Below are 12,438 nucleotides of genomic sequence, written 5' to 3' on the forward strand. Positions count from 1 at the left end.
ACAGTGCGCATGTTCGTTCTGTGTGTGTACATTAGCTTTTGCCTTTAAGCCTTTCATCCGTCAGTTAGAGACTAAAATGTAAGCACTTCCTAAAAGATGTGAAGCTCTTATAATATTAGGTTTCTTCTTTCTTTCTGTGATAATTATGGAGATTCGCATGAATTAATATTTGTTCCGGAGTTATTGGTCTAAATAATAGCGATGAAATCCATTGTTATTGGTTTGGGTGCAAGTAGTAGTATAGGTTTCTTGGATGCGAGTTGCTCTCTCCATCTCCCCTGCCCTTCCTGAACCTCTCCAATCTCTGGAGCTATGTGTTTCTAAACTGTGGAGCTGTGTGTTTCCAAACTGTGTGTTTCCATACTGCTGAGCTGTGTGTTTCCAAACTGCTGAGCTGCGTGTTTCTAAACTGTGGAGCTGCGTGTTTCTAAACTGTGGAGCTGCGTGTTTCCAATCTGGGGCTCTGCGTGTTTCTGATTTGTGGAGCTGAGTGTTTTTGAACTCTGGAGCTGAGTGTTTCTGATCTGTGGAGCTGTGGAGCTGTGTGTTTCTGATCTGTGGAGCTGTGTGTTTCTGATCTGTGGAGCTGTGGAGCTGTGTGTTTCTGATCTGTGGAGCTGTGTGTTTCTGATCTGTGGAGCTGTGGAGCTGTGTGTTTCTGATCTATGGAGCTGTGCGTTTCTGATCTGTGGAGCTGTGTGTTTCTGATCTGTGGAGCTGTGGAGGTGTGCGTTTCTGATCTGCGTAGCTGAGTGTTTCTGATCTGTGGAGCTGAGTGTTTTTGATCTGTGGAGCTGTGTGTTTCAGATCTGGGGCTCTGTGTGTTTCTAATCTGTGGAGCTGAGCGTTTCTGATCTGTGCAGCTTTGTGTTTCTGATCTGAGGAGCCGTGTGTTTCTGATCTATGGAGCCGTGTGTTTCTGATCTTTGGAGCTGTACGTTATGCCCGTGTGCTCTTGTTTATTCCTATAACACTAACGCTAACCTGACTAATTGCAGGACCGGCGGTTCAATCCCTGGCCACATGCCTAAGTGTCCTAGGCGCTTAACTTAAAGCTGCTAGTATTTGAGTACGTGGGTAAATGAGAAACACTGTGAAGCCATTTGAGCATGCGATGTGCAGAATTTTTACCATTGGCAACTTTTGTAAAATAAACTTCATTTGGCACTGGTTTATATGCAGCAATAGGAGCAGTCCCCAGTTTGTAATATTACGTTCCAGATCAGTGAGTTTTGGAAGTGTTGGTAGTTGCACTTTTAAGACCCAAGCAAGTTGTTTCTCTTTTTTCTTTTTCAGTGTAGGTAAATAATGGTCTTCAAACTGATTGGTACCAACCTTAAAAATCTGATATGTTTCACCGAAAGATAGAAATACCATACATACTTGTGTACTCCCCTTGTGCGCATAGGCTTAAATTAAATGCATGCCTGAGAGCGTTTGCCTGATTGTGCGTGTACTCTAAATCAGGTCACATCAGTGGGAGTGTCAGTGCGTAATAAAACCATGTCTGCCTTCCTGTTTTCCCTTGTGCGCCTGCTTGTGTGACCCTCACGTTTCCATGTTGTCTCCTTCCAGGATGGTCTGGACAGGCAGGTAGCCCATGCGTGGGTGTTTGGCGAAGTAGCGCTTGGTCCTGAACTTGTTCTTCAGCACCTTGGCAAAGTCCCTGACATCCTCCCCTGATGTAGTCTGGTGGGAGAAGGGTGGGGGAGGAGACAAAGGTTGCTTTGTTCATTTCACGGGAGCGGAGCGCACACATGCTTTTTTTTTTTTTAAAATAAACACACCACTCGTTTAAGTCAGCCCCTTTTGGCTTCCTTCACGCATCCCGGCAGTTAATTTAATGCCGTCCCTGCCAGGAGTGTGTTGTTATAGTTACAAGAAAAAGTCTGTTCCATGGAAGAAAGAAAAAAATATAAATTCTGACTGAATGTTGACTTGTTTCAGGCCAAGTCATATTGCCCATATTCGGCTTGCAGGGCTAACTACAGAGGAGGCACTCGCATTAGGGTACGCTGCATGGATTCCTGCCTTCAGGGATACACAAATCTGCCAGCTTAAATTTCCCATTTTTGCAGGGGAAGAAAACAGAAATTCTCTTACCGGAGTGCAGTACTCGACCATGGGGTACTGCATCTTGTGTCCCTTGGCGACGCGACCGGAGAAGAAGCAACTTTGGCAAATGTCATAGTTGAAATGTTTTAGGCTCCGATATCTGCGGACAGAAAGAGAGAGAGAGAGAGAGAGGAAGGGGGGGAGGGAGGTCAAGAGAGGAAGAAGAGTGAGTCACAAAACAAGAACGAGAGGACAACAACAGCGTAAAAGAGACAGAGCAGGGAAGACGGACGAGCAAATAGGGAATGAAAGATGGTCAAGAAAGAGAGAGGGTCAATGAAAGAAGGAAATTTATGGCTCTGGATTCTCCAGAGTAGTTAACATTCTTTCAGGACAGTACAATGGGAAATTTATCCTCTGGCCTTGGGACTCTTCATTAAAATTTATCACTGCTCTTGTCACGAAGAGGCCCACCAGCAACCAAGCAGACACGCCTATTTTTCCGGGACCTAACTTTTAGTTAAAAAAAAGAAAACAACCCTTGGGACTAGCGTAAGGGGTCGGGGTTGCGAACATGACCGCGGAGCTGTCATTAGACTCGCATCATCAGTCATTCGGATGGGAAAGTGGGCTGTTTTAGTGCCCCGCTGCTCCTGCAGTGGCGGCCGTTAATGCGACAAATATGTTCACAAGCTTTTCCACAGCTGGAGCCGCGCTCCGGCGACAGCTCGGGCGATCCCATTGATCAAATGGGTGCAGCTAACGTGGGTTGTTTTCCACTGAGTACAAGGCTTTTTAGCTTGTAAGTAATGTACAAGTCCATGTTCCAACTCAAGCAAAACTATTTCTAGTTTGAATCAATAGATTTATTGATAGATCAACAGATTAGCATATTCGCTTGCATGGACCCCTAATGAAAAACAGCACAAGGTGTTGATCTGGCCTTCAAATTCACTAGATCCCAAACTGATCAAGTATCTGTGGGATGATCCACAGAGGCCCCTCCCCTCAACCCATATGTAGGACCCAAAGGCCCCTGACTAACAACATTCTTTTGCCAGACACTACAGGACACCCTCAGAAGACCCATGTCCATTCTCTGATGGGTCACAACTGTTTTGGAGGAACCAAGGAAGACCTACACAATATTAAGTCTCCCTTGGTGTATATCCAGTGGGCTGCTCATCCGATCAGTTTCAATTCTGAGGTATTCACGTCCAAGTTGAAGGAAAGGTTTAGGAATCACAGCTCTTTAACACGTACAATGAGAACGCATTGGTGCACTCAACATAAAAAAGGCCAAAATGTCCATGTCAGAAAGCAGCGGTGGATGATTGCTGGATCGTTTCCATGGTGAAGAAAGCCCCCCCTTCACAGCATCTAACAGAGGGTTCACCACGAGGTGAAAACAATTCATAAACCTCAACAAAAGGAAGCTCAGTTGAGATTTTGTCTAAAATGAAAACAAACAACTGTTCTGGAACAACGTTCTCCGGAATGACGGGACTAAAAAAAAGTTTGGCAAAGGCCTGGAATATTGTCTCTAAAACCCAAGTGGAGGCTACAAATGGCACTGGGTCACTAGTCTTGATCACGTGAGAGAATCAGCTGATTACATTCTGAAACGTACAGGGACGTAATGTGGGCTATGTTGATTGGGCAACCCAAACTATACTGTGAAAGCCACCCAAGAGCTTTTGAAGGTGAAGACAAAACCCAAAACAGGAACTAACTAACAACAACTAAAAGACAGCTGCATTAGTGATCTGGCAAAGCATCACAGAAGCCAAAGATCTCACTGCACAGCCAAATCCGGTTTAGTCCCTCTGATAATGGGGCGTTAAAATTCCAGCGCTGCACCACGCAAGAGCATAATTCTCATTCACATTCAATTTGTTTTTAATTGGACATGGAATTAAATTGCGTTTTATAGCCCTTTGTACGATAAAATGAGGAGTGTAACAATTTGCGGCAAGATGGCATCGATTTCCAGTAATTTCTTCTGATTAGAAATTCAGATGTGATGTTAAAATGGTGGATTCGGAGTGGAGCATGTGCCTCTAAAGCTAAGACAAAATTCTTCTAGGTACTGACCTGAACCCTATGATGGGACACTCCTTGCAGATGTTGCACTTGGCCTGGTGCTTGGCAGTCTCCGCGGCGGCGACGCGGTGCAGGACGGGTAGCCACACCATAGACTGAGGTTCCAGACGCATCCAGTCCAGGAACATGGCAGCTTCGAGCTCGGGTTTGTTATTGGCCTGGGTGAAACGAAACAACAGCCAGCAACCGTTAAAAACAAAGTAACTGAAATTATGGACGAATGTGTCATGACGTGAGGACATGATGTATATTGCGGAACAAGCTGTAAAGCCTCTCGCATTCACCGGAATACCAAACTTTATGTCATTATTTATTTATTGATCTGGCCAGATGTTACTTAGTTTAGAGACCTTCACAAAGCTTCACATCCAAATGTGGTCTGAGATTGGATCTCTCAAATGTGCCCCAGGTGTGTAGTGGCTGGCAACTTGTGATGAGATTGCCCAGGAAGGATGTTAATGCAAGATCTGAACCGAGCTTCGGTCCAACATACACCATCCAATGCCGCCAATTCTCACTAGAGCACGAAACGAGGATTAATCTGCTGCTGTCGTGCACACGGGCAGCGACTTACAAACTGGAAGCAACTGCGGACGGAGGGCTCGATGTTGGAGCCGCCAAAGGAGGCGACCTCGCCGAGCTGTCGGGGGATCTGGATGGAGTCGTGGAGGAGGAGGCCCAGGCGGCGCTGGTCACAGAAGCCCGTCGCGCTGGCGACTTGCCGGAACAAGACTGGAGAAGGAGAGGCCGGAATAGGAGGGGAGAAGGGAAAAATTAGGAACGGTCACAATACTGAAAATTGGAAAGAAGGTGAGGAAATGACATTCTGATGGGTATGTTCACACCTAGCAATAGAAAAACAGCAAAACAACAAGCCCTTACACTCACTTACATCTGTATTTATCCTCCAAGTGAGCCTTGCAGAGTGAGATAACACCAGTTTTGAACGACAGAGTCCGGATCTTTCCTGTGCGACCACTGCCAACCAAAAAAAAAAACAAAAAACAGCGAGTTAGAGTCAGTTAAATCTCTCGGAAACAATCCCACTCCCCTGCGTGCATTGACTGTGCTTGCGCGTACGTGTCGTAGACGTTGAGCAGCCAGTTGAGGCTCATGTCGACGCAGAGCGGGACGTTGACCATGTGGGAGTGGCCCTGCTCCAGCCGCTGGTACAGGCTCGTCAGACAGGCGACCAGCTGGGAGATGTCCAGCAGCTGCTCGTTCTGCTTCAGGCCGTGCTGGTCGAACACCTCGCACGCCATCGGCATGCTCACCAGGTCCACTGAACACAGGGAGACACACACACACACATCTAAAGCTTCTGGGTTGAGGTTGTCGTCAATCGGACTAAACTTGATTTGGGAGCTGCTCAAGGAAGATAGTCCAAGGTTCAGTAAAGTATAACATAATTCATCTTTATTAGTAATTTGGAAGGGTTGTTAAACTGCCTTGGCCTTTATATGCCTCCAAAAAACACTGAAACAAGGCCAAGTGGACATTTCACCACTCATCCAAGCACCTTCTTCAGTTTTAAAAGGCTGGTGGGGGGATCATTGAGGGTACAGTCTGTTCGATTTTAAAGGGTTCTAATGACCCTTTGCTAGTGTTCCAGGGGGTTTTGGCAATCAAATAACAGATGCTAGTGTCTGTGTTTTCTATACACTTCAATGTTGCTGTACAGTCTAAAAAGGTCAGGCTATCTCCAAAGATGTTCCTCCAGGTGACCGAGACGTTGCCGTAAAGCTACCACCTCCTGGGTTGTAAGGGTATCATTCTTTTGGGAAGGATAACAGGATCAAAACCTATTCCATCACTTATAGGTAAGTAGCTGGTCATCAACAGACCCTAGGTATGCAAGGTCCAGGTGGACAACACTCACAGATGCTCCAATTTAAACCACAACTCTGCATGAATCTGTTAGAACTGAAGAGGCTACTTGGATGAATGGTGAGATGTCTTCAAGAAACCCTATTACATTTGAGCTTGTGTTTTGATTGATTGATCATAAAGCAGATGACTGAGAATCTTCACAAATCTTTCTACACATTAGTAGGAGCAACCTGGGGTTCAGCCTAGCCAGACACTTTGATATAACGTCTATGTTTTGGGGATATAACCGCAAACTTCTGGTCAACTCCATCTACTGAGTCAGACTGATGATTGATGATGGCCACATTTTGTTTTGGAATACCGACTTAAAGACAAGATCTGCGACAAGAATCTACCAGTGGCGACTCTCAGATGCTGTCTGGCAACTTTCATTTCTTGTGAATTTTGTGACTCACGGTCAGCTTTTGTTTTTGTCACGCCGGCTGTCTCTCGTATCCTCTTCCAAGAAGGTACACTATGGTGGACAAAACGGCGGAGAGCCACACGGGCCTGACGAATAAGGCCGAACACTCAACTGGCCGTGTTACAGAGTGAGTGTAAACTTGGGTTTAATTTCAGTCTTTAGCTAATTAAAGGCCTCCATGTTTTAGGTGGCCAAAATGGACAAAACTTGCCAGATGTTCTTATTGCTTTGCTGTTATAATAGCAGTGAAGGCATAATGAATGAACGGACCATTAGTTCTGCAACCTATTTTGGCGCTTTGCCACTTGAGCACCATTAAAGTCGATTACACAGAGCAAAGCTATAACAAAAAGAAACAACTCCACTGATGAACAGGCAAATTTCAACCTTATAAAGTTGCTGGGTGGCTAACAAGCTAACCAACAGCGGCAGGTTTACGATTTCCACAGATCAATATTAGGTCTTTGCTTTCTTGCCATGTTTTGCACTACGTTCATCCCCAAGATGTTTTCTGTGTGCTATTCGCTGCCGAGCAGGAAGCGTACAGTGTTTTTATCGGAGCTTGGTTACTGACAGTTCAGCTGCTAATGAAAGCTCTGAGAATCAAGTTTCAGTTAACAGGTGTCCTTTGTCCTTTCTTGCCTTTTTAATGTGTTGGTACGCAGTTGTTGACAGGGAATAGCCCATTTGACTGCTGTTCTAATCCATACTATGTCAAGAACCCCCCAGCTAAGTCAAGAGAAACAACTGTCCTTCATTACAGACATGAAGCTCAGTCAACTCGTAAAATTTTTACTTGTATCCTGAAGTGCAGTTGCAAAAAAACGATCAAGCACTGTTATGAAACTGACTCTCATGGTCAAATTGCTGCAAAGAAGCAACAAGAGAATTGTCTGGGCAATGGATATTGATAATTCAGTCTAATGCGGTTTTATTTGCACTGCGGATGGATACGTTGACACCGATTGATTAAACACTGATTTATTCAAATTCAAGGCTCACTCTAACCAGCAGTATTCTGAAGTGACATGGCTTCCCATCTGGTTTGCATTTCCAGCATTTCAGTTTTCAACAGGACTATGATCCCAAACACCTCCGGGGTGTGACGGCTAGTTGACCAAGAAGGAGAGTGATGGAGCGGTGGGTCAGATGACCAGGCCTCCACAGTCACCCAACCTTAACCCAGCTGAGATGGTCTGAGAAGACTGTGGAGCCAACAAGTTCTCAATAACTCCTTCAAGACCGTCGGAAAACCATGCCAAGTTAAGCTAACTGAGAGAATGCCAAGGACGTGTAAAGGTGTCAACATGTGTACTACAAAATTCCATTTGTGCTCCATCATAGTCTTGATGTTTTCAGTATTCATTTATTTTGGCTGGGGATGCGTATATCTAGTTTTAGTGAAGAATAACAAGAGAGATTGACCTGGCACCAAAACGAAGAGGAGTGTAAGGGCAATAGAAACGGAAAAAATAAAGCTTAATTGTCAAAGTCTACCTCTGGGAATAATGTAAGCGAAGGGTTAAGGAAAAAAAGGAAAAAGCCCTCCACTGTGCTGCCTACGCCAGGATTAATCATAAAAAAAAACCCGGTCGGTTTTTATTTTCAGAACGCCTCAATACCATAAATAGCGCTTAGGCGCTATACAGCTACAGCCAGCTATACACCTTAAAACATATCACACTCATAACAGCTCGTAGGCGGCTCGCATTCTCTACAGATCCACCGGCGAGAGAGGGGAGAAGGATGAGTAAACACACATATGGACGCGCACACTGTGAGAGCAGAAGCAAATATGGTAATAGTACAGAGAAGATATAGAGGAGGAGGAGGATGGAAACAAAAATACGCAACAGAGGAGATGAGGGAGACGACGAGAGGCAAATGAGGTAAAATAATAAAAAATAAACAACAAAAGACAGATGGCGAGTGTAACAGGAAAAGAACAAAGAAGGCGTGTGGGGGTGGACGCACAATGAGAACCCAGAGACAACCTTTAGTGAGACATACAAACAGGAAAAGCACTGCATGTACAGTTAATGTAAACTAGTAAATATGCATGGTGTACTTACAGCAGAGAGCCTTCTGCAGGCGTCTGAGCTTCATGGCTGTGCGGTAGGCCGAGAATCGGACATTGTTGAGGTCGGCTGAGGAAAGAATCAAACAAAACCATTAGATGACGGGTAAGGATTTAATATACGGTGCCCGGTCTCACAATCGAGCTTTTCACGGGTTAGTTTGGAGTCCGAAAAGAGAGCCGGGTCTTACCCAGAGACTGGTAGAGCTCGGCCATCTTGGGATGGTCCCAGCATGTCGTCTGGGTCTGGTGGCTGGAACAGGGGACAAAAATGAGACAGTCAAATGCAAAGTTGAACAAGGGAGCTAGTTTATGGTCCATGAGATTGGGTTTGGAAATTTGAGATGGGATTTATGGCTCTTAAGAGGGAGCCAGATCTTGTGGATCCATTCCTTTAAAAGAGCCGTTCTAAGGACTGGCTCATTTAGATATTTATTTACTTTTAAGATCCCTACATTAAAAACATATTCTATTGGCCCGACTTTGAATTATTCTTAAATATTGGTTCTATACAAATACTTTAATTATCGGGTGGGAAATTCTGTAAAGACATTCAACCGCAAATCAATGATTGGGACGCAGCTATGCGCAACACTAAACCACACTATATACAACAGTGCATACAGATTCTGTTCCATTTTCTTTGTCTGAAACACAGCCAAAAAAACAAAAAAACAACAAAAAAAAAAAAAACGGCTCGTTCGTTCAAAAGAGCCGTTCAATAGGTTCGGTTCGTTTGTGAACGTCACAACTCCACTGGAAATATTTGGACAGTGACACAGTATTGATATTTGTGATATTTGCAATTGAAGTGCAGACTTCTGGGTTTAATTCCAGGTGCTGAACAAAAGATTTTACACGAAACCTTTAGGAACTTCAACCGTATTCATTCATTGGCTCAGAAATAACTGGAAAAAATGAACATAATCACGAAAAAATTGTGAACGGATATCACCAAAGATTGGGTTTCCTCCTTTCTGATTCTTTAGCAGGTTTTTACCACTGCTGTCTTCAGTTTGTGTCTCTTTCTGCCTTTAGTTTCGTCTTCAGCATGTGTACGATGGTGGATTATTAAACATATCTGCTCCAGTTTAGTAACTTTAACAGTTAGCTTAGCTTATGTCGCCACGATATTTTAATGGGGCACCACTGTCACCTCGCAGTAAGAAAGTTCTAGGATGGTGTAGCTTTCCTCCGAGTAGTCCAGCTCCGACTGTCCAAAGACATGCATGTTATGAAATATTAATTTGGCCGTCGTTGTGCATGTAAGTGTGAATAGTTTGTCTCTCTGCGTTACCCCCCGTGATAGACTGGTGACCTGTTCAGGGCGTAAACCGCCTCAAGCCCAATGCCTCATGCGACCCCTCTACAGAATAAGTGGTTAAAGATAATGAATGGGCAGATATTTAATATTCCCTCTGAGTGTAGCTTTTAGTTCTCTTACATCGTTATTGTAGACTGTCTCTGCGGGGATGAAACACGAGCCCAACACCCAAAATGTGAATTACAAAAGTACATGGAAACTGAAAAACCCGACAGAAATCTATCTATGCAGATGATAGATGACTAATTCCGCCTAAAGGTTTGATACAAAATATGTCACAGTCCAAGCAGAATAAATGTTATCTCTATGAAATTCATTGTTTTTCTTGAATGATGAAATGACCGTATAAAGCAGTTTTAATCTAGTTTTTATCTTTTATCTAAAAACTTGTATATGTGACCATTATTGTAACAGATTTGACAGACTGCCTTTTCATCTACCAAAATTATGTCACTATTCAAGCAGATATGTTACTAAAACCGTTAACAAAACTGTACTATAATGTTAAGGCACAAACTATAATAATAAGCCCAACTAAATTAAATTAGTTACTGCACAAAAATCAAATTCAGATTGTACGGCGTAGAAGATCAGAAAATGACTACAATTCACTGTAGATTGCAAATTGGACATGTTATAAGCAAATATTTGGACATTTCAGTTTGCTTACTGATGCCTAACTGTACCAGTCAGGTCCTTGCTAAAAGAAAATGAAAAATCGTTTGGGGAAACACTCAGATACATCTCATAAATCCTATTATTTGTACATATCTCCATCTCAGACACCCACTGTCTGTGGCACAAAACCACAGCAAATCTCCTGCATCACATTGGCTGGGAAGTGTCATAAGGGGAAGCGAGGAAGGAAAAAAAGAGATAGATGGTTGCTGTGTCATTCTCCCCTCACACATTCCCTCCTCGTGACTGCTGCTCGCTACTCACGGGGGACTGGGCCGCGCGCGCGAGCCTGCCGGAGACGAACGGATCGGGGACGCACGGGTGCGTGACTTCGGCGGCGAAGGGATGTGCAATTTCTCGAGAGCTGGAATCATGACATTGATATTTATGTTCCTGCCTCTCGGAGATTTTAAAAGCTTTTTTGTTGCTCGGAGGTTGCCCTGCATGTGTGATGTGTCTGTCTGCTGGAGTTAGCACGCCAAGTCAGTTGACGTCTTTGCGGCCCATTTTACTTTTAAGATGTTTATAGGTTTAAGCACAGTAAAAACAGCAGTTTGGACCACGCAATGAAATGAAAAGTGCAACTGGATAGTCCTACTCCCAATCAGAGCAACAAATTAAGTGGCATTAAGGCATTTTCTACAAATGTCCTAACCGCCGTTACTTGTTCGTCCTTAACAGCTACTTCGCAGTCAATATCTTTTGCAAACGACGCAGGATCTAAACAGCTCGCTTCTCTAATGGTAGCAAATGGTTACTCTTCTGTCCATCACCACTTAAACCCTAGCCAAACCAATTCCATTGGCCCTGCAGATCCTTGTTGGAGTTTATCTGGTTCCCAACGGAGCGGTTCCAGACCAAATTTCCGCCTCAAAAAATGTGTAGGCTGGGAAGTTGGTCTGGCTTCCAGGCTAATTTTATATATAACATTATGAAGTCCTTAAAGTGAGCAGAATCTCAAGTAATAGTGTCCAATACCTTCCATTTTTTATGTCAGATGGATAATAAATAGACACTTGGGTGCCAGAATTCCTGGAAATCAGCATATGTCAATAACTAGGTCTGGGATACAGTACACTTAAATGCCTACTCAATGACTCCTAGAATAAAATATTAAACACATTTCGATATGAAGTGAGATGAGAACTTAAACTTGAGAGCAGACTGGAGGGTCGAAGTAACGCTTGAAATCAAAGAAGACATTTTGCAATTTCCTTCAATACAGGTGTTTGCGTTTGAGATCAGGCTCGCATGAATAGTAGGTGTACAAAGGTGGCGACCACTCAACACAGTGGGTGGTGCAAGCTCAGTGGGAACAACAGGAAAAACTGTACCGAACAAAAGATTGCATGGCACAAAACCGAGCCAATAAACAGCAGTAAAAAAAACACAAAAAAAGCATTTTTCTGGTTTAGAATTCAGGCCTGAGGTGTGTCATTGCGCAAATTCTACCCTGCCCAGCTTGCTGAAAGGACACCTGTCGAGCTGCTCGCACACAAGAACACCCGCAGTTAACCTTTGCCTGAAAAGCATGTACAAATAATAATCCATACCCTGCGCTGGCCTTGTTTTTCCTCTCCCCTCACTCTCTGCCTCGATCCCACATTCCCACTTCAGATAACGAGGAAAGGGGTCCAGCGGTTAAGAGCTACTTAAATATCCTCTACACTCTGTGCAGTCTGTACATACAGGAGTTCAGTCGCTCAGGCTCATCATTGGCGTGCTGCTCGGAGCCGCTCGGACAAACGGTTTTTATAACAGCGGCTGCTTTCATCCGCAACAGTTCAGGGCTTTCTCACCACGAGCCGTTGAATGTTGAAGCTCACGATGTCCTTGAGCAAGGCAGGTGACTTGTAGTGGTTTACGTCAGCCAGCAACTGCATAAGGCTTGGGCAAACCATTTGATCG

General features: G+C 44.2%; 1 protein-coding gene across 1 annotated transcript in view; it reads right to left on the bottom strand.

Moving 5' to 3' along the window:
• The window catches only part of dmd (dystrophin), a gene marked incomplete at its 3' end in the record, with an annotated part of 278,458 nt that overhangs the window by 12,543 nt on the left and 253,477 nt on the right, over positions 1-12,438 (bottom strand). The window contains exons 70-77 of the mRNA XM_084574167.1: positions 8,720-8,781; positions 8,524-8,598; positions 5,239-5,440; positions 5,051-5,136; positions 4,733-4,890; positions 4,150-4,316; positions 2,104-2,215; positions 1,553-1,689 (exon numbers count right to left, since the gene is read on the bottom strand). Coding sequence (XP_084430293.1) covers positions 1,553-1,689; positions 2,104-2,215; positions 4,150-4,316; positions 4,733-4,890; positions 5,051-5,136; positions 5,239-5,440; positions 8,524-8,598; positions 8,720-8,781 — 999 coding nt within the window. The remainder of the gene's footprint in view (positions 1-1,552; positions 1,690-2,103; positions 2,216-4,149; positions 4,317-4,732; positions 4,891-5,050; positions 5,137-5,238; positions 5,441-8,523; positions 8,599-8,719; positions 8,782-12,438) is intronic.

This window comes from Chelon labrosus (assembly GCF_963514085.1).
Source record: "Chelon labrosus genome assembly, chromosome: 24".
NCBI lineage: Eukaryota > Metazoa > Chordata > Actinopteri > Mugiliformes > Mugilidae > Chelon > Chelon labrosus.